Raw genomic sequence first — 27,326 nt, forward strand, 5'->3', positions numbered from 1 at the left:
TTGTGGCTTCAACAATCTTTTACTTGTAGTTTTAACTGTTTACCTTGTGTGTTTTTATACAAGAGTAAAAATTTAAGTGTTTCTGATTACTGTAGTTATTAGTTTAGTTTGAGTTGCTGAAAATGTATGAAAGCTATAATTTTTAATGTAAATGTGGTAAACCTTATGTCTTTTATCTCTCGCCGACTTTCAACCCTGTCTTGTCTTTATGTTGGATGAGGTATTATAGAGTAAATTTTATATAAATCATACTTTCAGAGGCTGTATTTGTGAAGCTACTTTAGCTAGTTTGCTGGAACTCTTTTCCATCCCTTTATTGATTTTTATCTTTTTTTTACTTGAAGATTGAGAGGTGGTGTTGCCATATGAAGGTTGTGAAAAGACTATTAGCATATGAAGGAAAAGAGAAAATTATTTCTTACTTGTAAAATTCAAGTAGTTCACATAATAAAGCGAGGCAAAGGATTTATGCCAAGCATTAGAAGTGCTGAGTTCAATCTGTACTTATAACCCTGATGCCCACATCTAAGTGAGACTCACATTTGTACATTAACTGTGGCCCCTAGGAAAACATGGGAAAAATCCTCTACAAATGATAACTTATTATACAGTATTTGGACTCAAATTTAATCACATGTTTGAACAACCAATGTATTAATATGGATGATGTTATAGAATTCTCTTTTGAACAAAACAAAATCCAAATACAAAATGTTAAAGCCTGAAGAGGCTTATAAGTAAAGTGAACCAAGAGGTATATATTGGAAACCATATCCAACTTTGCTCCTGTGAATCTCTTTTTAGGTGAAAATTGGTCATGTTTCCTAGTTTTAGTCTAAAAGAGGAATTTAGTCATTCAACCAGGAAAGCTTTCTTTCATCAAGCTGACCATGAAGAAAAGTTTCCTTTACACAAAGAATGAAAAATTACTACTGTAGTGAAATAACAGAAAGTCTATTGTAGAAATACCTACTAATCAAGTAAATTAAAACAGAGTGGAGATTGAAGAGGAAAATAAAATATGTAAGAATTCAGCATTTGTGAAGTTCCCAAAAAAAGTAGATACTTGAGGAATAAGGGATTAAGTTTGTAAGTTGAAATTGATGTTTGTTAGAAACAACTTATTTAAAAGACGCTGACATAATTATGTATAGTCATATAGAAAAATAAGGTTGCAACGACCCAAAATGAGTCCCAGTAACTTTGCATCTGAAGAGTCTGTTAACTTGGAATTAAATAATGACATGGGCATGATAAGAAACAATGAAATATGTAACAAAGGGATATTCAATAATATATGTAAATAGAAATTACCGATAAAACATCTGATATACCTAAGTTGTCAAGTAAGTTAAAAGGAAAACTGTCATGATATAAGAGAAAATTACTAAGGAGTAAAGTCTGCAACTTTACATTGTCTATATCAAGTCTTAAACCATAAACAGCTGCAAATAATTCTAACCATAGTCTTACTGTTCATGAAGAAAATTAAGTAGATCAGACAGAAATAAATAGAATCAAAGATATTCCATGCCTCAAATTTGGTCTTGTAGTTGTGGATGGCATTACTGTCTTGCCAAGATATACAAATACTGTATTCAAGTAGGCCTATAGATAGAACGACTATAACTATGGTTATGATATCACACTACCAGTTGTCATTAAGACAAAATAAAGACCTAAAAACCTGAAGAGTGGATTATATGCTCATAATCTTTATAAAAATTTTACAAATGAAAGACCAGATTTGCTATTGGTTGAATAGATTTTGATATCCCTCAGAGATAATTGTATAAAAACGTAACATGACTGTCAAAGGATTTAAGGTCAGTAACCATTCTTGACCATCACATCCTAAAAGATGTCGGCTATGCATCTGTTGGGCATGTGTGCATCTAGGAAAAATACAAGGTATCAATATGAGTCTAGCAGTAGGTCAGTATCTGCTGTGTAAGTTTCCATAAATTCCATCCATTGAGAAAAATTATTCGATTTCTTTCTCAGATACTAAGCTCCATGACATTATTGGGAGTTATTTTATTACCCAGATATATATATATCTGCTCTAGCTAGATTAGCTGACCGTTCCTTATTTAATACTTGTATGATATGTAGACTAATCTTTGATAAATACAATAGTCCTGTTCTCCATGGTGCAGGGAAGAACTGGGCAATGGTAGTGAATTAGTTTTTCTATCCCAGCAGGTGCTTTCATATCTTAAAGACCGTTTAGCTCAGTCTGACAATGACTGGACACCATTGATTTTTCAATTTTTATCAGTTCTTATCTTCTCTTCTTAAACATTCACCTTTTGTAATCATCTCAAGAGTACTTTTGCAGTATTTACCCCAGCAGTTGCCTTGCTGGAAAGAAGGCTGTCTAAGACAAAATAACCTAATTCTTTTACTATGTAAAAAGATACACAGTATTTCACAACAAATCCATTACAGGGTACTGTATTTGCATTATCCAAGCTTATGGCCCACCTTAATCATAGCTGCATCATTCCTGAATCAAAATTTATACAAAGATGCTGGTTGTATAGCCATTAATGTACACATCCCCATGGTTCTGTGTTTCAATAAAATAAGCATCTCACATTTTCATGGGCTTCTATTATTTTTGCTTGTTTAGATTATTTTTCAGAAGATTTTCCAACTCAGCATAAGGATGTTACATACATACATACATACATAAATATACCAAAGCACTTCCCCCAATTTTGGGGGGTAGCCGACATCAACAAATGAAACAAAAACAAAAAAGGGGACCTCTACTCTCTACGTTCCTCCCAGCCTAACAAGGGACTCAACCGAGTTCAGCTGGTACTGCTATGGTGCCACAGCCCACCCTCCACCATTATCCCCTGTGGCTGCGGGGTCATAAAAAACAATTAGAATAGCGCCAACGTTATCCCTGCGGGTCGTAAGAGGCGACTAAAAGGGACGGGACGAGGGGGCTGGGAACCCCCTCTCCTGTATCTACATCCTGTGAGACATCGACAAAGGATGTTGTATTAGGAAATTTTGCTTTTCCAAGTAACATACCACATCACTGGAAATTTGATACACATTTGATGAGTCGGTGAATAGATTAACCATCATCTGAAGTTAAAATTTTTATACTAATCATATATCTATTTTAATACAACATATACCAAAATGATTCTAAGAGAGTCATTAAGGTTCTTGTTAAAATAATCTGTATGTTCAATATTGACAAGTAAGACGCAGGAAACGTATTGTAATTCAGAATTATCTTTGCAATAATCCATCTTTTAGGGTAAACGTTAACTTGAAATTCATTCCTTATCTTGCAGTTGGGATGATTATTAAAACTTGGCCAAAATTAACCATGTACCTTGTAGTTTATTTAACTTTAATACTGTAGATGTTTTATCTTGAAGGAAGACTAATTTAACAATTATCATTTTGAAAATTGTTTAAAAAAATTTACTACAAACTTTTCCGAACAATTACCTACAAAGTACGGAAACTGATGTGTCTGAGAGTATGCTTGTTCGTACATCTATCATTGGAAAAAAGAAATAAATGGGTTAACTGTTGTAAACAAAGGACTTCTATACATGCATTTTTAATTATTTCTATTGTTAATTAAAGAAAAAATTATAATCCTAATATCCAAAATTATCACAAATTGATAATTTGCATTAAAAACTAGAACATATTGGCATATTAACTTGCAGTTTACCTTTTAGGAGAGTCCTGGCTGCCATACAGGAGATGAAATGAGGAGGAGGAGGGGGATTACTGCTTTAAGGCAGAATCTCCCTCTAAGAGAATTTTATGGAAGATATCATAAGTTCTCTCTCTTGAACGGCATTCACTGCCACTAACTGAATCACTTAATTTATGCTTAATGGACACTTGGTCGTTTGATACACTTGCATTCAATATTGACAATGAACCTATCTAGAGATGATGACTTTTGCCTTTTCTTTAAGATGCCATGAAAATGGGGTAAAAAATCACATTGAACATGGCGTGACCACTGCATGTGTGGTGTAGGGGTACCACTAGACTGATTTCGTGCTAGTGTCCTAGGTATCTGTCTGCAAAAAATGCATATACGGACGGAAATATTTACTCACATAACGATGCAATACTTGTACATTATACCGAATTGAAAGTTCATGCTCATACTGTATACCAAAATGCTCAAAAACCGAAGTGATGCTGCAACTCCATTTGTTGTCAGTGTTTGGAAATGAAGGTTACTCTTGTGTCCTTTGGTGTCAGATCGAGGCTTCATATCAAAGCATTTGGAAGGCTTTTATGAAAGATCTCCTTTCAAAGACTGCTGTATTGTTGACTTCTGCATCTAATAGGTCTGTTACTGTACCGAGTTATATGTACTGTCTGGTAACATTACACATATCTGAGGTTGGTTACCTACCAGCTCTCAGAATTGTTCTACGGCTTTCTTTTCCATATCATCTTAAGTGTCTTGCAGATTTACGGTATCCTACAGAGAATTTTTCCAACTCGCAATCCATGTGTTGAGAGTTTGCGCCCTGATAACAATCTGATAGTTTTTACTTGTTTCTGCAACCTTGTTTGCTTAAGATGGAGATTTAGAAGAGTATTGGTCTTCTTACTGAATCAACAGTGATTGCCTGGCTCTCCTTGGTCCTATCTTGGGTGCAGTGGGTGCTTGCATACTTATCATATTACATTTGGTTGATATAAAAGTTTTATAAAAAATTTGAGGATCTATCCCTTTCCTCCTCTGATCATTGGCAACCTTTAAACCTCTTCTTCTCTCCTATAAAAGCCAGCCATCATTACCTTAAGAGAACTAGGTTCTCAATGGGTAAAGACATGACTCTATTTTGCTAATGCAAATTAGCAGGAGAAATAGATATCCAAAAACTTGGTACCCTACTGTTCAAGTAGGTTATCCTTTTGGTGTTCATCCATGCTGTCTTAGAAAGAGTGGTGAGCAAGAGACCAGGGGCTTCTAACTGACATAGGCTTTAAAAGAATATTGAGGTTAAGATACTCATTTACACAGGTATGTAAGAGTGTCACAAGTGTCAAACAGCTTTTGCCATTTTTACTCAAAGTATATTCTGCATAATGAATTGATTGTGTTAATTTCTGGCTGGTCATGTTATACTAGGAGGATGTGTGATGCTTCTTGTCATTGTTTACTTTCTAATAATCTCCCTTGCTTAATCCTCATTCATTCTCAAGAGACTTTGAGGGTCCATGACTTTTGTCTTCATGATGTAGAAAATATTAGATCAATATCACATGAGATTTGGTCTTTTGAGTTTGTAAGCGTCTAAACCTCTTCTGCATAGTTGGTTGACCTTTGTGTCTTTTTTTTCTTTGCAATATCAAAAGTACGAGCATCAACAAAGCGGCTGAGAGAAAAACCAACAAGGTTATTAAGTGAACGTGTGTCGCTACCTAGAAATCCCAAATAGACACATATAATACTCAACTTGGGAGCAGGGATCTCCAAAACGCCTGACATCATCAAAAACAAAATAACACAGAGCTACGAAAAACACGTCTGAACGTTCACGGGTGCTAACAAGGAATGATGGGAGAAGGATAGGTAGTGGTGGTAGTGGTGGTGGGTGGGGGGGCAGTAGCTGTAGAGAACGACACCTCGTGGTAACGGGGGATGTCGAGGAGGGAGAAGTCTAATTGGAAAGGGACCTCTGGTAGTGGTTTCACTCGCCCCAGTATTTTATACCAACACCCTATAAAGGTGAGCGAGCTGGGTATATTCTTGGCATTCCATGCAACTTTTTTTCTCTGGTATATTTAGCAGTATTTATACCTTAGAAAGGAGCATTTCACGGAGCGACTCAGGTTGAGCCCAGAAATAGATTTTTCCTTCGTCAAAATCACTTTTTCTTGCTCTTTGGGTACTTACCACCTTGAAGTACTACATGAAAATTTCTTGGGCCGTTTGGTTTTGCGGGACCTAATCTTTCCTTAGGTGCTTCGCTGGATCCCTGTGATCCTTACAAAGGTTGGGACTCTCCGTTGCTCGACACTGCCTGCATTACTATTCAGGCTCTGCATGATTGATGGGTTTGTTTTGGATGAATTAAATTTTCATAGCAAGATATATTTTCTTTGTACAAATCTATCTTATCCCCTCATTCTCCCTAGGTCTCTCTTTGATGCAATGTAGAGGTTGACAGGTACTATCTACAGATGGGTAAAGGGTGTGTATGTTTGAAGAGTTGCTTTTACCTATGCTGGTACTTTTTTTTAAGGACTAAGAAATCATCATGTTGGGGAACATCAGAGAACACAATTTAGGCTGTATGATTGATGAGTTATTGTGTAAGATTTAGTATTTAACTTATCTGAATGAAATTATAGTGCTGATTTATTTATTGTTTGAATTTTAAAGCATAATGAAATGGTAAAAATTCCCGAAAAGATTATGGCTGCTCATATATTGGCCAAAGTACTTTGGTAAAATGAGTACTGTATAAACACAGTCGTGTAATTTGCTAATTAGAATATCTTTCCATCCAAAATTTACCCAAATTATCGTAATGAATGTTTTATTTGTTTCCTGCACAGATGTATTGAATTTTTATATTCTTTGTTGGTGTTAAATATGTCATTGTGAGTAAAACATTAGTTTAAAATCTGATAGAATTGGTTTTCTTGGAGTGCGGGTGATGTTTTACTCCATGAGTTTTAAATATCCAGACTACTTTGATATGTACAGTACAAAAACATTGTAGGATATTCAGAAGAATAATGCTAGTTTAACCCTTTGAAAACCAACCTCTCACCAAATAATTTGTCACTCGAGCTCCAGTCTCCTTTTTTAGACTTTTTGTCTAACTCATCGTGCACAAAAACTATTTATAGATAGAACTTTCCATCTTTAATCAAATAGCTGAATAAATTGAATATTCTTTGATATATAATTTGACATATTTAGTAAAATTTTCATATATGTGAATAGTATAAAGAAGAAAATAATGATAACTGGATATAAAATATATCCAATATTGCTGAAGGGAGTAGAAATAGTGGACGTAAAATGTTCAATCCTGCTCAAAGGGTCGAGGTAATAATCGCTTTATATTTATATTTTACAGTCTGTTGTGGAAGAAGTAGTAGCAGCAACAGCTTACGTAGAGTTATGCCTGAGAACTGTCACCGAACCAGAACTCAGACGAGCTTTCCTAGCTTTCATACTTACGACCAATAGTCCTGCAGTTGAACCACCTATCATAACCATTCTTATATCAAGATTACATTCTCCGAATATGGTATGTCATCAATACATATATTGTATATGAATGAAATTATTGCCTGTGTCTAGGAGTTAAACTAAAAACTAAAGTCAGAATAGTCTCTCAACCTTCTGAGGATCTTTGCAGTGTTTCTTTTAAAATGTATGGCAATATTTTTTTTAATAGAAACTGATCAATTTTAGTGAGCTCAGACAATACAAATATGGATGAATACCTGGAATAATCAAAATGTATATTACCTTCTTTAAATCCCTTACCATATTAGTTCTGTTTTGTACATTTTTTACTCTTAGTGGTTAGCTCTATGTGCAGAAATGTAGCTGGTAAAATAAGGCATATTTTTCGAGTGGACAGAATATTAAATATCATAAGCTTTTGTCACCATGGTTACAAGGATGAATATTTTGTTTACTTTGTCATTTAATGAGCTTGCTAAGTGTATGTGTTTATGGAATATAAACTTTATGGTCAGGAGAATGTACATTTATCACAAATATACTTGGCTATCTGTTATTAAAAGATTCTGAAGTCTCTTTGTTTATGATATTTTTATGCTCTAGGATTATTTGAGATTACCATTCATCAATACACTATATCCTTGAAAATCCTTGTTAAAGAAGTTTTTGATAGTAGTTTGGAAAGACGTCAAATTTATTATCTTGAAGCGATGTTTAAGCTATAGGTCATATTCTCTGTTCGGGGATACGGAAATTCTAATCCAAGTAGATATATTAACCCTTTTACCCCCAGGCTATTTGGAAATTTCCAATCCTTAACCCCCAGGGGGTTACTTTTTTCCCAGCACATTTTGGTGTATATTTTTTTTTTAATTGCTCTAACAGCCTTAATTTTTGTCATAGAGAGGTCAGGTCGGTCTCATTCTCTTGGAAAATGCCTGAATTTTCTCAAAAAATTATCAAAAATATGAAAAAAATAATTTTTATAGCATTTTTTTGCAAGGACGTACCGGTACGTCCATGGGGGTAAAAGGGTTAACTTGGAAGGTATTATATTTGTGTCATATGATATGCAACATGTAAAGAGTAACTTAATCTAAATTTTCTTCTCCAGCAATTGTGCCTCGTGACACTCAGTCTCTTTTGGACTCTGGTTGAACTTAATTGTGAAGATCTCATGGTGGCTCTCATTTTCCAATATTTGGCTCCATGTACTCATGTGATGTTGTCCCAGAGATCTCGCCTTACTCAGCCGTCAGATCCAGCATCAAAAACTTCTCACAGACTCATTAACCTGATTCCTGCTGTTTGCCAAGTAAGGTTTGATGTAGTTTGAAGTGTTTGCTATCCATTCCTAAAGTTGGAAAATTTAATTATTTATACATTTATACTATTTATTATTTTAAAGTTATTTTATACTGTGCAAGTGTTATTATTATGATGTATCTTATTACATGGTTGATATTAATCAAGACTCAATGTGTTGCTGCTTATGTATATTTTCTTCTTAGAAAGAAAATACGGGCTCAATATCAATAAGAATTCAGTGACTTAGTATATAGAAAGTTTTAGTGCTATTTAATATTGTATATAACTTGATCGTATCTTAGTGTAAGGAGTCGCAGGTTTTAGAAATTGGGAATTTGACCCATGTGTATGCACTTTGAATTATCTTTTGATTGAAGGTAAAACAAATCATGATACTAATTGTATTTAGTTCTTAAAAATTTCTTACTATAGCTAATACTGTCATCAATGTAAACACTGAAAAATAATTGATTATCATTTATTAAATTATCAGTACTGTACTGAATTGTGATATTTTCTTTTTCCAGGCTGATCCTCCTCATAAGCCAGAAATAGGCAGGGAGTCCTCCCCTGTCTCACCGCCATCTACTACAACTACTCCGCAACCGTCTCCAACAACTCTTTCAGTGCCTCGCCATCATCGATCTCTCTCAAATGCTTCATCATGTTCTTCAGATAGCGAGTATATATATTCAGATCAGACTTCAACTTATTCTGATTACCTTAGAGAAGCACGGGTGAAAATTAAAGATGGTACAGCAGCGTGTGCTTGTTGGACTTGGAGATATGATGGCCTTCATCCAACTCCAAGTCAGGCTCAAGAAATGTTAGATTCAGCTCGTGTTAACCCTCCTATGTTGTATCCTAAAGCACGTGCTCATTCTGACCCAGTAGCTATGCAATCGTCAGATATACCTCTGTCTGAAACTAAAGTTCGTAGTGCTAGTTTTCCTGTTGGTTGTGGATCTCAGGAAAGAACTAAGAGAATCGAAGCAAGTCCTGTAGTTAATGGTGTATGTGATCATGAAAACCAACCAGTGAGATTGGCTCATCCACCGCATCATGGTGCAAGAGGAGTTGAAAGAGTGGTTGCTGGTGAAGAAGAGAATTTAGACTCATTAGGGGAAAGTAGTGGCTATGAAAGTTTCAACATCAAAGCATCTAGGGATAGTTCACCAGTTCATAGTGCTCAAGGGTCTCCCCGAAATCAAGCAGTCCGTCAGGTATCAGTCAATATTGATGGAGCTTCCCAACGCGGTTCTTCAGAAGGTCCCGAGTCAAGGAGGAGAAGTGCCTCTGTCAATACCTCAGAAGAATATAATGAATTCATTGATACTTTACAGAGATCGCAGACACCAACTGAGCTATGTGAATTGGAAGAGACAATGTGTGAAATTGAACAAGCATTTACTGCATTTAAGATATATGATGTTAGCTCATCAGAAGCTCATAATCAAGTAAGAACCTATTTATTGAATATAAACTTTGCCCATTGATAATTTTCTCTTAAATAAGGTACTTGTAAAGTTTTCTTTCCATTTGTATGTTGTAGCCTTATGATTTGTACTGTTTCAATAACTATGAATTTAGAAGTTTTACCAAGTACAGTATCTTACTGGTTTTTTATGAATATCAGATAGGATTCACCAATGATTTATGTCCCCAGTTGCTAATAGTATGTCCTTACTTGAATTAATTCCACATGCATCTCAGAACAAATAGTTTTTATATTGCTTTGAATGATTAAGGTAATTCAAATGAGATTTTCCCTTTTTGTTTTTAAAATAATTAATTTCTGAATTAAGATTTTGCTAGGTAATGGGAAGTATTCATACACAAATGCCAACTGTCATACTTTACTGAAGTACCACTCTGTTGCCGCTATTGTGAGTAGGCCTTCCAAATTGAAATAACTACATATTTGATACCATAGTATAGATTATATTTAGTTTGACTGAACTGTCTTGTTAAGATTTTATACTTCTATCAAATAACCCAGTTTAATTTCTTAAAGCTAATAGGAATGTCTTCCCCTTTAAGTAAGCCGCTCATCGGGCATAAATTTCTCAGATTAAAATATGTGGCAGTATCTGTCTTTGAAAATAGATTGCTTTGAGTCACAGCCTGTGTCCAGTGAGTACTGTATATGATCTTTTGAATGAGAAAATGACAGATGTGTGGTGTTCAGCAATTGATAGGTTGAGATGATTTGAACCTTGATCAGAGGGAATGTGATGAAGTTAGTTAGAAAAACAATAGATGTGGCAATATGAAAATCTTTATGAAAACCTTAGAAAATGGAAAAATGGGGTAAATGAATACTTAGATCTGATAAGATTTTAGGGATGTGGTGCACAAAAAGGAAAGAGTGGTTAGAAGTTTGTCTCTAAACACCCTAAAGGGAAATCCTTGTGGAAAAATTATAACCATAATGATGTTTTAAAGTATAGTCATATTTACACAAACTTAATCCTTGAGGCTATGAACTCTATTATTATTATTATTATTATTAAATGCTAAGCTACAACCCTAGTTGGAAAAGCAGGATGCTATAAGCCCAGGGGCCCCAACAGGGAAAATAGCCCAGTGAGGAAAGGAAATAAAGAAAAGTAAAATATTTTAAGTATAGTAACATTAGAAAAAAATATTTCCTATAAAAACTATAAAAAAAACTTTAACAAAACAAGAGGAAGGGAAACTAGATAGAAGTGTGCCCGAGTGTACCCTCAAGCACGAGAACTCTAACCCAAGACAGTGGAAGACCATGGTACAGAGGTTATGGCACTGCCTAAGACTAGAGAACAATGGTTTGATTTTGGAGTGTCCTTCTCCTAGAAGAGCTGCTTACCATAGCTGAAGAGTCTCTTCTACCCTTACCAAGAGGAAAGTGGCCACTGAACAATTGCAGTGCAGTAGTTAACCCCTTGGGTGAAGACGAATATTTTGGCAATCTCAGTGTTGTCAGGTGTATGCGGACAGAGGAGAATCTGTAAAGAATAGGCCAGACTATTCGGTGTCTTTGTAGGCAAAGGGAAAGAACCGTAACCAGAGAGAAGGGTCCTATGTAGTACTGTCTGGTCAGTCAAAGGACCCCATAACACTCTAGCGGTAGTATCTCAACGGGCAGTTGGTGCCCAGGCCAACCTACTACCTACAAATGAATGACTTAATATTGGACCAATGATTTTGGCTGCAGTTAACCTGTCTGAATTCTATAGAAAAATATATATGTGTATGTGGAACATAACAATTGTATTATTTTAGCATTTTAAATACACTACTGTACAATATTATAAAAAATTAAACCGATGAATGATGTTCATAAACTACAAGTAGATAGACTACTTTTTTTATGCACATTATGAGTAGTAATTTGTTAATGATAGTTTTTCCTTTTACAGGTGTATTGTTTAGAGATAATGGGAGGTGATGAAAATGATTTAGATAGCCATCCTTGGCAGAGTCATGAATCCACTCCTTCTGAGGTACTAGAAAAGAACCATGGATTCTCAGATTCTTCTCAGTCACGTCCTACTATAGGTAAGAATTTAATTTATTTTTTTTGTCATCAAATAATAGTGTTAATATGATAAAGGTGTATCTATTCTATCTACTAGGGCTGTTTCCCTAATTCAGGGAAGTAGCCAACATCCAAAAAGAAGCAAATGGGGATTCTTTTCTCCTTGTTCCTTCTTGCATGACGTGGGACTCATCAAGTTTGGTTGGTACTGCTAGAGTGCCACAGTCCACCCTCCCCAGTCTTCCACCACAAATGAAGTTTTGTATGCTGATTCCCCACTGCTGCTACCTCAGCGGTCACCAAGGTGACTTGAGGTAGCAGCAAGTTCTATTGGAACTGTGACACAATCTCTCTCCATTCATTTCTATTCCTAACACATTCATTTGCCTCTCTCACATCTACAGTATTCTATTACCTAGAGCTTTCTTCACTCCATCCATTCTCCTGAACCTTAGCCCTCCTCTTGCACTTCTCCCGTCAACTCTTGCATTCATCACCTTCTTCAGCGACAACCATTTTTCATCCTCTCTACATATCCAAACCACCATAACAAACCACCATAACACATTCGTATCCACTCTATCATTCCTCACATTAAAACACCTAGATAACCGCCATGACCTATGTGTTATACATTTAAGTAACAACTGTCTTGAGATTATTAACTGCATTCTTTGTATAAACCATGTTGAAAAATTGTATATGTATGTCATTTACTTTACTTAAAATGTTTGTATTTGGTGAACTGGAATTTTTTAGTACAGTGTACAGTACTATCCTTTTTATTTTTCTTGCAGGTCCATTCTTAGAAGCCTTAATGTTGCGCATTGATCAGATGCTTTCCTCAAGTATTCATGTAAACCTTCTGGTCACAACTATTGTAAGTCGATTAGCGTCATATCCTACGCCTCTTTTAGCATCGCTTTTACTTGATGCTTCTATTGTCTTCCAGCCATCTGTACGCTCCTTGGTCCAGGTTAGTATTTTGCTTCAAAATATTGGGAAAATTTGATTAGTTTTAAATATGTACTCATCAAAACCCAAGTGCTTTAAAATGTCATGCTAGCCACTTACTCTTAACAATCCATCATTTTGGGATTCAGATGTCCACAAACAGGCAAACTTTTGTCTAAAAGAGGAAATTAATAATAGTAGCTGTTGTAAATAGGAGGAAGAACTGTAGCAAAAGCACCAGGAAATCATACTGGTCCAGTAGGCCAGGAATGTACCATTTTAATTCTCCCTGCTGCTTCCACCATTTTTTGAAAGGTTTTGTCCTTTTGTAGAATACTAAGACCTCTGGTGAGAGTATCAAGCCTTAGACAAGCCCTGTCATGCAATGATAGTTAGTTACCTTGAAGGTAATAGCCACCCGTTGAGTTACTACCACGAGAGAGTTATTGGGTCCTTTGACTGGCCAGGTAGTAATTCATTAGATTGCTATCTCTGGTTACAGCCCCTTTTGTCTTTGCCTACACATACACCAGAATAGTGTGGCTAAATCTCTCCACATTCTCCTCTGTCCTCATACACCTGACAACACAGATTACCAAACAATTCTTCTTTTCTCAAGGGTCAACTACTACAATGTAAATATTCAGTAGCTACTTTCCTTTTGGTAAGGGTAGCAGAGACTCTTTAGCTATTGTAAGCAGCTCTTCTAGGAGAAGGACACTCCAAAATCAAACTATTGTTCTCTAGTCTTGTGAAGTGCCAGTCTCTGTACCATGACCTTCCACTGTTTTGGATTAGAGATCGCTTGCTTGAGGGTACACTCGGGCACGTCTGTTCTATTTCATTTCTCTTCCTCTTGTTTTTTTGAAGATTTTATAGTGTATGTATGAAAGATCTAATTTAATATTGTTAGTGTTCTCAAAATATTTCATTTTGATTGTTTATTACTTCTCTTGTATTTCATTTATTTCCTGGTTTACTTTCTTTACTGGGCTATTTTTCCCTGTTGGAGGCCTTGGGCTTATAGCATCTTGCTTTTCCAACCAGGGTTATAACTTAGCTTATAGTAATAACAACAAAAACAACAACAATAATAATAATAATAATAATAATTGATAATAATGTGAAAATTCTTTTTCTGCTGGTCATTTTATTTTTATTAGTCTTAACTCTAAACTGAAGCCAGTTGACATGGCCATTTTTAACTTGTGTAAATAATGGTTAAAGTTCTTTGTTTTCCTTTTATAGTTTATCAATGTAAAATAATGGGTAAAGTACTGTTTTTTTTTTTTTTTTTTTTTTTTTTTTTTAAGTTTATCGGAGTAATTCAAGTTTGCGAATATAAATCTGAAGTTTCTATGTTACTCATTTGTTTAATTATTGAGTGTATTTTTCTTAATGATTTATTGATGTTTGCATGGAATAGTCAAGTGTTATTTAATCTAAGAAATCAGTTATATTTTACTATATATCATTAAAAGGCCTTTCACTTTCATATACTGTAAGGGCCTTGACTTGTAGTGATGATAATAGAAATTATAATAATAACTAATACTAATAATGATGATGAAGACTATGAAGAGTAGTCATATTCTTGAAAGATGTTGAATGGAATAACAAATATCCTACTTTAGTCACCAATACTCAGGAATAATGCCCCTCACTAGCAACAAATGGGCTGCATAAACAAGATAAACCTTGGTGGGCAATTAATCTAAAGATGAAGTAGGGATTTTATACAAAAGTAATTGTCCTTTGGAAATTATATTCGCTTACATTACTCTGACAATGAAGATGGTATTTCTTGTTAAATTTAGGGTTTTAAGAGCAGAGTATCTCTTAAGACAATGTGTGCGTTATCATTTGATATTGTCTTATATTTACAGGTGGTAAGTGGTTTGAAGCAACGAATTGATACTATCTTGACTCGTGAAGATGCATCATTACTTATTGAAGCTCGAACATGGTTCATAATGCATCTAAGTGTACCTCGATATATACCCTCCACTCCAAACACGCCATCCGCGTCCCCAGACACATCTCTAGTCAGAGGTAGGTTAGCATACATTATAATACAATATAATACAATCTGGTTGTTTAACACGAGTGGATCTGTGTGATCGTCTGTATCGTTGAGCCTGTGTGCGCTCTCTGTCATTAGAGTTTTAAAAGCTATAATGTATGAGAAAAATAAATCAGAAATTATAGCCTTTATTACATAATATAGTTAAAAAGCTGTCACATGCACATAAATTAGGAAGCATACAAGGTAATATTTCATGCATGCAGACCAGGATAAGATAAGATTTGCGAGTTTTTAACCATCCCCGTAATGTATGTCTATCAAAAATTATCTTAAATTTAAAATTGAAAGTCACTTTCATCTGATATTTATGTACTATTAATAGCCATATTATACTTTTCTTTTATTATAATTTTTGGATACGTTTGTCACTACTTGTGTAAGACTCCTTTGTGGTCAGTAATCAGTCACTGCAGAAATTGATGGCATTTTATGTAGGTTTCATCCATCAATTTTCCTCCCTTGTATGCTTGCTGTACAGTTAGTTACTCCTGTTGATTCATCTCCATTTCCTATTATTTTAGGAACATCCACTTCACCTCTACTTGAACTTCTATTCCCTCTTGAGTTCTACACATGTGGCATAATTTTTAAGTTTATGTTGGTTTTAAAATAGTAGGAATTTAGATGTTTCTCCACTTTCTTTCTTTTTTTCTGACCCTCTTATCCATCTCTTACGGAAGAAATCCAAGAATAGTCTTCTGGTATAGAATAAGTATATAAATCAATAGAAATATCGAGTAATAAGGTTTTTAACACAGCATTACTTACGGTAATTTTTTTTGGAATTTTAAAAGGCTGGGGAACCCAGTGCAATTTTCTGCATAGGTAGTCTTTCTTGATGATTTTATATACTTTTAGGTGAAGGGAAACGTCGCAGTCTGTCTCAAACTATGTCAGCATTATTTCGCCGTACTACAACTAATGAACGACCTTCTATAAAGGAAAGTCCCCTAGAAAACCTTCCTGATGGTTCTGGTTACAGGTATGTTACTCATGTGAATATAGTAGTTATTAATTTTGTAGTCTTCAATGTTTCTATTTGGAACATTTAGTTCAAATATAGTAGTTGTTAAACAAGTATTATTTTTGGATGAACTTTTTGAGTCGCTGCATCTTTGTTTTGAAAGTTGATGTTTTTTAGTATATGACATAAACAGTACATCATATAGATTACTTTATGCTGTTATTACTCACACCTGAAACTTTACTTGTACTTTTAATCTTAATAGTTTTACAGGTATGATTTTGATGGATTCACTCCCTTTTTTTATAGTGTTGATATAAACCATAACATTGTTTCAGCATTTTAGATATATTTTGCATTTCCTTTTTCCCCCACTGAACCCTGTCAAATTATCCAATTACAATACTGTATGAATTTTAGTAAATTGTATTTTAGGAGATTAGTTAAATCTCAGAATCCTCCCCCATGTAGTTGGGTACCATTTCTAAGTGATGATTACCCACCCACCCTATCAGCCTATATGAAAAAAATGCACGCCCTGAAAATGCAATAAACATTGGTGTGCTGTATGCTATAATGTTCTCAAAGTCATCTTAATGGTCATTAAAGGACAAATAATCTACAAAATAATGAATGATAAACATACGGACAGGCAAACGTTCTTGACTGTTGGCAACTTGAAAGGATATGTTCATGAATAGATTTTTCAAGAAAGTATTGCAATTTAGTGGTTCAAAGTGATATGTTCTCAAAGAATATCAATGCTATTTAATAAAACAAAATTCAAAGGCCATCAATCCTTTTGCCCTTTACCGTGGTCTGGATTTTCAGAATTACTACAGCCACCACTATGACAAAGAGTACACCATAGAGAAGAACATTGAATAATCAGCTTTTTTACAACATCCTCATTCACATCCAGCCTTGCATATGCATGATATCAAATTCAAAACATTGTCAAAGGCTGGAGGCTTATGATTTGAAAATTGATGTAACACTCTATTCACCAAATTCAAACCCAAATCTATTGGTAGCAAGCTACAACCTAACCAATGTTGCATCTGATATGCATGCAGAAAATGTTTTTTGCTGCTGTTGAGTGTGGGGTAAATAGAGCTTTTTGTAATTGTTTTCTGTGTTTGTTCGAGGATAAGGTAGATTTTAGAGCTCCATATAGGGAAAGCAGGATCTATTTCCTAGTACACTTACCATCAGATTCCAATGGAGATAGGTTATTGAAGACTGTGTGGACATTTTCAATTCTGGTCACTTTAGAAGCAGGTTGATTGCTTTCTTCTTTGCTAGTTTGTAAAGAGTGGAAGTTATAATACAACTTTTCGTGGCATGTAGAAAGAAAAGACGAGCAAGATCCTACTGTTAGGCTATGCTGAACTTGTCTGGTGTTATGCACCTTGTCTGGTTGGGTTTCACTTCCAGGTTTGAATAAGTAGAGACAATTATCCTCCTGACAAAGTAGTATCAGAAGAATAAGTACCAGTAAATCTGTATCAATCCCTACCACTAACACATCTTTGTTCTGTGACAGCTCTATTACAATATGTGTTGTCAGGATACCTGCATTTGCTGCTTTGTCTTTGACTCTTATCTCAGCTTGATCCAGGTGGACCTTCAGACCATTAATCACCCTTGCTTTATTTCCAATTGTGAAGAATCTGTCTAGTCTCATTGTGATAGGCATCTCACTTGTAGAGTGGACCTACAATACTTTGCTCTTCGACTCTGCACTACATTCTTTGTGCTAGGACTATCACTGTAACCATCAAAGGTGGCATAAAAGTTTCTGTGGAAATGCCTCTTCACTTAAGATAAATAGGCTGTAAATACATCATTGTATGCACCATCATGTAGACACGCCATAGTATATAGTCACCATCTACTACAAATATGCTTTTTGTAGAATATGTTTGTTCATGATCATGTTTCTATCTCTGAAATTTCATCAAACAAAGAAAGGGGTTGAAGTGCTAACCCTTACTCAAGATATGAAGGAAAATCCTCATCTGAATTTATCACACAGATAATCATATTGAACAGTTGCATTGTGTTGATTGGTATGGTTCCCTCATGTACCTTCACAGAATTACCGACACTTGATAGAAGAAGGATGTTATCTTTACGATGCAACTTAACCTCTCCAAATATCTTGTATGCAGTTTCTTCATAGCCTCTGTACCAATCTCTACTGCAATATCACAGTTAATGGTATCATACCCATACTCATTAGTTTGATATCCCATTGATCGAATGTCCTCCAGTTATTACCGCAGTTTTCCTCACAATCTTTCAACACGCTTCCCCAGGATCTAATGATTTTTGTGTGTATCATGAATTGTTTGAAATTTTTTACCGTGAGTCCCAAAAACAAGCAACAGCCTTCTTTCCTTGCTGCCTTGTTATTATGACATCATCGCCATAATAGTCCTCCAGTTTTTGCATAGTGTCTTTTCCGACCATACATTGCTAGAAAATGGAATATATTCCTTAAGTTTCATAAGAAGCTCTTCAATAAACTACAGAAACTCACTATTGCTTTTCAAAAAAGATGTTTGAGAATCTTGATAAATATCTTATAACGACTTGTGATATTTTCTTTTAGCTGCCTCTTGGTAAAAAAAAAGCTATCTATGTGGGCCCTAAAAGTGTATTCCCATAAATCAATGCAATATCTGCTGCTTTCCCAACAGATTCTTTGCTCTCCAAAATTTGCAGTTCATACACATTTCAGTGATTGCAGTATTTTCACAGTAATGCCTACAAAACAGACCATTAGGCGTACAGTCCAAGGGATGGAATGATGATTTAAAGGATTTTGTCTTTTCATGTGAAGGGTTAAGCACACATTCAGTGCTAGTGTCTTATGTGTAAGTTTTACAGCAGGCCAAGTGAATACAAATACTAGTCGATAGTCCATCCAACATCTTGATTATTGTACGTGAATCCCTTGTAACAGAGATTGTGTTTTCCTCTGAGAGGGTTTACAGTATATCACATGTAATGTGCCATCATCATCAGTTGTACTTTATTGGGGAGGAGCAGTGCATACCTGTAGATGTTTTCTGTGATCTTTTCCCAGGTATAAGTCTAATTAGTGATTTTTGTTGTGTACAATATTTTCATCTATCAATCTTTTCTTTCACTTTTCTTAATTATTTTTTGCTTAATTTAATATCATAATTGTGTGGTACAGTAATACCTCAGGTGACGAGTAACTTTCAAGTTGAGCAAATTGGAATATGAGCATACAAATTTGAGCTAGGTTACAAGTATTGCTTCAGTCTGCAAACAAGAATTCTGCGTCGTATGGTTATTTATCATTTATAGGTACAAACGAGCCTATCGCACAATGCGCAGAAAGCATTTGCATGGTGCCTATATGCCACCCACATAATGTTCATGCCATGTTTACTTGAATAATACTTCGGTAGGGCGGGCAATAAATCTATTTAACAACAATGCAATGGCTCATTTCCTAGCTTTAAAGAAAAGTCAAAAACAGTCTTCTCTTGATGGGTTCTTTGTGAAAATTGAACACAAGAGTGTATGCAAGAAGTGTAAATAGATTTTTCCTTCGTCAAAATCCCTTTACAAGAGAGAGCTCCCAATATTTTTCCAGAAGCTCTCGTGGAGGGAGATTCTCCTTACAAGCAGCAGCAACTCCTCCTCCTCCTCCTCACTCCAGCCATGCCTCTTGAGATAAATGAGTTATTTTGTCATTTCTATTTTTTATTGTGAAAGATTAATTTTCATTAATGACTGGTGTAAGAAGTTATAATTTGTCAATAATTACCATTACAAAAACCTTTAAAATTATTGTATGTGCACAGTATTTATGGATGTGTGAATTACTTTACAGTATTTCATATGGGAGAAATTATTTTAGGATACTAACAGTTAAGGTTGTTAGCTTGCTCCCTGACCAAATTAAACTCAAAACCCAAGTTACTGCTGTATTTGTTTTATGGTCAGTGTTGTCCCTTACCCATTGGCATTACTGGGGTGTGAGTAATCATATTATATGCAGAATTTTTTAAAGTTTTGAATAAATTTCAATAGCTTACTTTTTTGGGTGGTGTTTTTAATTCTTTGGAACTCTTGCTGGATTTATTGATATCTTATATGATTTATGACTTGACTATTTTCTATTTTTTTTTCCACTACTTCTGTTCAAAGAAATAGGTTACCTTTGGTACATCATTTTGTTTTCTCAGTTTATGCTATTAATTCTGCAATGTTAAATTATACTAAATCTGTGAATTTAATGGTTTTCTCTTTTTGTGCCTTGAATATTTTTTTCTTCTAGCTATTTTATTATAAGAATTTGGTGTTCCTTTCTCTTGTGATCCCGCCCCTGAAAAAAAACGCAGTCGGGCTCATAGCTGTTGGCTAGTGAAAAATGGCACTCCTGCAGAGAAATGTTCTTGTGTCTTGGTATGGCCAAACTATACCAGATATGAACTTCTGGTTTGTTGAATAATGTAAAGGAAAGTTTGAAATTTTTCATGTTTTGGCATAAAATGTACTAGCGCCTACATTTACCCCACTAGAGTCAACCTGTGATGAGCTAGTGGCCGAGCTTGCAAGTGAATTAAGTACTCTGCCATCTAAAACATAATGCAATCGATTGACTTTAGTTGAAATTCAACAGCAACTTCAGACAACTGTTCTTTTTGCAGGATATGTTGGGGGTAACCAGTGCACTTTACTGAGTACTATAGTTATGATGAACATCCTCTACTTTCTGAGGATGGAATTTCATAATTTCTTAAAATTGGGAGTAAGAGAAGAAAGAACGGAGATGCTAAGCATAGGAAGAGGCAATTAAGTGCTAATAATTTTGACCATTATTCAATTGTGTTACCGTCTTTGGAGTTTCAAGTTGAACCACTGTTATGAAAGGCATGCAAAGAAGCAGTACGTAATTGATAGTGAGGGCAAGTTTAAAACAAATTGAACTATGTATAACAATAAAAATAAAGCCCACAAGTCAACTACTTAAGTCGGATATCTTGACTTGGTTACCTGGTTAAACTATTTATTACTGATGATAACCCCCACCTGCTGCCTCAGCCTTAACCTTTGGTCCTCTTCATTAGATAGGGGTAATTACAGTACTGCTATATTGATTATGTTAACAACCTTGCCCTTGACTTCAGTTCACTATCCATACCTCAACTTAAGGTATTCTGCTAGGTTGATTCGACCTTTGGATTAATCTTCGTCTTTACTTTGTCCTGTATTTAATGTAACTGATGAAATCTATCCTACTCCAAAAAAAATTTTGAGGCTTTCCAGGATGCTAGTATTAATCTTCTGATTGTGTTACCAAAGATGCCGTGTTTGAAATTTTGTGCCGTGTATGAAAATTTAAGGTTGCTTTCAATCTTTTCCAGTCTCGTATATATGCCCTTTCTTGCTCGCTGAGTCTTAGTCAGGAGCAGCTATGACGTACGCTTCTTTCATCTCTTTCATTCTCTTTCTGTGATATTTCTCTTTTACAGAGACTTAAGCACTCACCTTTTGTGAGGACTCACTTTTCTCTGATGAGCCCTGATTGGTAGTTGGGATGTTTTAAACTACATCTTTGTTATTTGACTTAAAAGTTTCTTTTATGTTATTTTTAACAAATTTTAAGGTTATTGTAAAAGCATGAGGTTTTGCCATTTTAAACCAACAATTTTTGTATGAAAATTTGTTTCCAATTTAGAGATTACTTGTAGATATGTAAGGTTTTTATTGCTTCATAGATATTCATATGTTAGCTTTGAGGTTGGGTTTGTCAGCAATTTGTCAGGAATAAGAGTTGAATTTATTACCTAAAATGGTGGTTACCTATATTAATCAAGCATGTTGTTTTGATTTGTTGGGGGCGATCAATTTTTTAAGTATTTTATTGAGTAAGGTTATTTAATATGTTCTTTTGATTGTATTTTCAAGGTATGTGAAGCGAGCCTCTGTATCAAGTGTAGATGCAAATGCTCTGGCTGGTCCTGCAATGCAGAAGCGTCATGCTGCCAGATGTGCCATCTTGCTCAGAGATTGGCTGCTAGAGCTCTCGGCTCTAGCACAAGAACATATGGTGGCAGTGCCAAGTTTAGAATTTAGATTTCCTTCTAGTTGACGATGACCCTTTGTTCAGATTTCACATAAATTCTGGGTGAACTTTTAATTGTTGAACTGTGTTGCTAACAGTTCTGTTTTTTTCTAGATATTGTAATATTGTTTATGAATATATAGTTATTTCAATTTCTGAAATCTCACTATTTGAATGATAAAGCATCTATCTTACTTATGGGTAGGTATTTGAGATGTTACAAAGAGTGATTTGGCTTTTCCATTGCTTGTAGCTCCTTCCTATTTGTATGTGAAAAATTAGCTTTTTCATATATCATCTGAATTACATACTTTCATGTGCCAGGAAAATACATGTGATAAACATGCACATTCACAAAATGTTGTATATAATTTTACATATTCAAGTTTTCTGCCAGTTCTTTCTTATTGTATTTTTCAGTGCCTATAGATATATAAATTAGACAAAAAGAGTACCTTTTGTCAACCTGTGATTAAGTTTAGAAGTTATTATATTTGATATAATTAAAATATTGTAAATAAACAAAAGTATAAGGATTCTGGCTGAAGAAAAAAAAATAATATAATGAACAGAGGTGGAAACTCATATTTATATTGCATATGTATTTGGTTTTGGATTTTATCAATTTTACCAAAATGATAATTATTGCATTTATTCAGACATAGGGAGCATTGTGGGTGTGTTTGTGTGCACATGTACTGTACATGAATAAAAAGGCATCTTTCTTTGCTTGCCTTTCCGTGTTTGTTATTCTGTTGGTCTATTTCAATTTTAATTTTAATAACGGAGCTATAAAGTCTTGCTTTAATTTCGATAACAAAGATAAATCTGAGCATTTAGGCAGCATTGATGCTAAATTATTTTCTATTCGTATTATTATGGTTATTTTTATTATTAATATTAATCCAATTTACAGAAGACATCCATTTAATATTCTTTGGTAGTGTTGTATAGAGTAAAGTTGTACAGTATGTACTCTTTACATATTTAGGTTTAAAAGCAATACTAAGTAGTCAGGAATTCCTGTTCATCTTATTGTATATAACTTTTAGTGTACCATAATGCATATCAGTTCAATGCAGCAATACACTGATACCTAATATTAAAGTGAGTTTTATAATATATTGTACTCTATTAACTTTATTAACACCAAAGAAAATTTGAGTCATTATTTTAATATTTAATTACTCTTAATTGTGTCACAATGTTTGACTTCAGCAATTGTTAAGAACTGATAATACAGTGTATATATGCCAAAAATTGTATTATAAATTTTGACTTTCAGGTTAAAAATATATCCAAAATTGGAAGCACTTGTCCGGTTATCATATTAAGTGAACATTCAAAGCCCACTTAGGGATAGAAAGGTGAAACTTTGTATCGAACTATTACTGTCCCGCAGTCACCATAAATACAGTAGTAAATCAAAATTAATGTATTCCATTTAGAATATCAACTTTTGGTGAATATTGAAAGTGAATTGTATTGTATAGAGAATTATAAAATTTCATTGTAAATGAAAGCTACCACAGTTTCCTAGAGCTGATACCCTGGCTGCAATCATAGATTGGATTTTCACTATACTATATTCAGACAGCCAGGAAAATTACCTCTATTCTTATTATCAGTGATAGAAAATAATGTTTACTTTGAGCATTTTTAAGATGCATGAAATTATTTTATATGCTTTTACTTCATATCATATTTTATTAAGTCTGGTTACAGATGTGGTGGGGGTTCTGCACTCAGTTTAATTACATCACTTGTAGCTAACCAGCCTTACATGATTTTATCATCATGTACCATGTTATCAAGTAAGATTTAAGGCTAAATTATAGTACTTAATATCTTGTATGTTATGTGCAAATCATCTTGTCATGTATTTTATCTGCTGATAATAATAATGGAGGTAAACTTTGATATTGGCTTGGCTCTTTACTTATAGTAATGATGTACGGTGAATTCCGCAACAAATTCATATGTCATACATTACATTATCAATATATTTTTATTTTATACAGTAGTATTATTTTTTTATTCTAATTTATGCAAAAAACTTATTATGTTATTGTTAGTATTATTATAATAGACGAAAAACCTGGGGTTAACTCATATATTACAATTAATGGCATCATTAATTATACACTTGACATATATTCATATATGTATACAGTATTTACTGTATATATTCATATATACATATACTTTATATAAGCTGTGTACAGTACATATGTTTTTATAGGGGCACTTGTTATATGATTTTCACAGTGCAATAATATGGTTTTCAATCCCATGAGAAAATTATTTGGAACCTAAAAGAATCAAAGCTTCTTTTATTTTGCCACTTATAAACTTGAACCCAGCACATTCTCTGTTTTAATCAGTTATTGTATAAACTTTCACCCGTCCAGTACACATTAGCATTAGTATCACAATGGAGACACTGTGAATGGAATCTTTCTGTTAATTTGCCTTGGGTTTTGATATTCTGGCTTTTTGTTCTTCAAAACTTTTGTTCTACAAAACTTTTGTTCAGGTTTTCTTAACTCTAGTTGTGTACCGTTGTTAAAAAAAAAAACATTTTCTTTTGTTAAATTTTGTGGGTTGTAAGGTTAAGCTTCCTTATTTCTGACAGTTTTGTGATAAATTTATTCTAGTTTAATCCTTTCTTTGTATATATCTTTATAGTATCTAATTACTAAATACTTGCTTTTGAAACAGAGGCAGTATTAAATAGAATATAGACTAGTTGAATGAACTTTTGTGATAATTTATTTTCACACTGATTTTATAGTTTTTGGGATTGTTTATTGTTGTTTGCTAGTGTGGTTTAACGTACTAAGCATTTTAAGATGCCCTTGCATTTTTTATTGTTTCAAATGTCACAATTTGGAAATATTTGTCAGAGCTTATATTTCTTGTACACAAAATTTACTGATAAACGTAGTGTCAATTTTGCTATTGATTTTTAAGAATGGTGTTATGGTAATTTTTCCCTTGAAAATCGTTTTATTTTTCACCAATGTTATATTGAACTTCAGAAAGTTTTTTCACCACATCGTTGTCTTTGCCTATCATTTATTTATATTGAATTGTTGTGATTTTACTAAATTTTACTCATGGATGAAAATTCTGAGTTTAAAACAAAGGCAATTTTGTATACTATCTACGACAGTCTACAAAAACTGTGAAGTCTACACTAATATGTTGTTTCTTGTCAGGGCTTGTCAGATAGTATTTGCCACAGAGACTGATATATGCAATTTTATGTCTTTTTCATTTGCATATGGTGTATTGTAGATTATAACATTTAAAATTATATTGTACAGTATATGATTTATGGAATTAGATATATTCTTGGCAATGTTTTTTTATTAACCTTACACAGGAGTGTAATTTATCTGCTCATATCCTGTCAATTAAAAGACTATTCAGATCTTGTGGGAGATGTATGCTTAAAAAATACGCTGCTGTGCATCATATATGAGAAGCATGAAGAACATTGTAAGGTCTATGTGGCATTTTTTCACAAAGAATATATAAGAAAGGCCAGCGTGAGAAGAGAGAAGAGGAGACGGGTAGCCCTAGGAGTTAGTACCATGACCTTGATAAAATACTGATTGTAGGCGTATTGGGTGGGGGAGCAAGTAAAAGAGCAGCAACAGCCTTTATATGTTGAGATTTGTAAAAGAATGGTAAACAAAGATATCACATAACTAAACAGAATCAAGTTGAAATCTATGCATAAGAATTGTGTTTCTCTGTATAGTGTAGCTATGGGTATGTGTAAAAGAAGCTGAGACTTTCATGCAATGGTTTTACAAAATACTGAGTTTCATTGTTTAATCACTGTGGAAGATCCTTTTACAAATGGACAACCGGTTTATAGATATGGTGTCTATAGACTTGAAAATGCAGAGAGATCTTAAAGACGTAGTTTGAATGTGAAGAGAAAGTAAGAGCAGTCAGTCAGAAAAATATTTGGAAAAAAGTAGCAGGACCTAGACTAGTGGAAAGCCCCTAATAATCTTGGAACACGGGAAATCTCAACAGATGTGTCATTATGGGTCAACGTGTATGACAAGCTGTTCCAATTGTTACCATTCAAATGAGTCGCCCACCAAGACTTATTGCAATGTACCTGTTGGTGACAACCTCCACCTATGACCATAGGTTCCTTATCTCTCAGGGGTAGCCAGGCCCCTCCTTACTCGTGATCTCCCTTGGCCTTTTGATTCACCAGAGCAAGTGAGTCTGTAATTTGCACCAAGGGAAACAAAGGAACTTAAAGAGTAAAGTTCCCAGTTTTAAATCCTTTTGGGGGGAAAAGGATAATTCCCCATTCAGGCCACTTCTTAATGAAATTGTATGTCGTTACCACCGTATGAGAAAGGTTCAAAAAGAGGTGTGCAGTTGACATTTTGGACCCCTAGCATTTCCGAGAACCCCATTCAAGTCTTCGCTGTTACAGACGGTGATGGTGTTCAAGAAAGGGCGAGCACCAAGTCAGGTCCCCTTCAACTATGTTAGGTTGGATGCTGTATGCCAGGTCGAGGTAAGACAGTAGTTTACCTGACAAATGAACTAAGAAAAATTTTAAAGAAAAATAATGAACAAGTTAAAGAATTCATTTTTAATTTGTTAAATATCTGATGATAATTAATTGAAGTACTTTGGTATTATTGGAAGAATTGTAACTAGCTATTTGGTATGATTATAAAAAGATTGGAAGAATCATGATTGACTAGCTGAATTATGTTACTGTACTTCAATTGAACACATAATGGTATACAGGGTGTAGGATAACCAAGCATAGGAGGAAAGTGAGGATAAGGGTAACTAACTATTGGTCATTTGGTAAATTGGATAGCTATGCTAACTAGGTCTGAAATAGCTTTTCAAGTACAGTACTGTAATATGATCAGAGTACCTGCTTTAACTCAACAGTCATGGAGGACTGTGTAAAGACAGGCATTCTTTTGTTAGAGAATTGGAGTGGGATTTTATAACAATGAAGTACTGTATGTCAGTGATTATTGGATTGAGTCACTGCTAGGAGTAGTGAGTTCACATATAATGTAAGAAGCTTCTGGTAGGTGTTTGAAGTGTTTTGAGTTTGTATATTTTCCTTATAAATGTAATGATTTTATTGTGTTGGTA

At 34.3% G+C, this 27,326-nt stretch overlaps 1 protein-coding gene across 6 annotated transcripts in view; it reads left to right on the forward strand.

The window, feature by feature from the left end:
- LOC137634271 (FHF complex subunit HOOK-interacting protein 1B) overlaps positions 1–25,530 on the forward strand; it is a 58,466-nt gene extending 32,936 nt beyond the window's left edge. For all 6 annotated transcript variants that reach the window (XM_068366566.1, XM_068366565.1, XM_068366567.1 and 3 more), the window contains 8 exons: positions 7,107–7,280; positions 8,337–8,537; positions 9,058–9,987; positions 11,932–12,070; positions 12,848–13,026; positions 14,891–15,056; positions 15,949–16,072; positions 22,010–25,530. In XM_068366566.1, coding sequence (XP_068222667.1) covers positions 7,107–7,280; positions 8,337–8,537; positions 9,058–9,987; positions 11,932–12,070; positions 12,848–13,026; positions 14,891–15,056; positions 15,949–16,072; positions 22,010–22,193 — 2,097 coding nt within the window. In that variant the 3' untranslated portion in view covers positions 22,194–25,530. The remainder of the gene's footprint in view (positions 1–7,106; positions 7,281–8,336; positions 8,538–9,057; positions 9,988–11,931; positions 12,071–12,847; positions 13,027–14,890; positions 15,057–15,948; positions 16,073–22,009) is intronic.
- The last annotated feature ends 1,796 nt before the right edge of the window (positions 25,531–27,326 follow it).

This window comes from Palaemon carinicauda, chromosome 44 (genome assembly GCF_036898095.1).
Source record: "Palaemon carinicauda isolate YSFRI2023 chromosome 44, ASM3689809v2, whole genome shotgun sequence".
Classification (NCBI taxonomy): domain Eukaryota; kingdom Metazoa; phylum Arthropoda; class Malacostraca; order Decapoda; family Palaemonidae; genus Palaemon; species Palaemon carinicauda.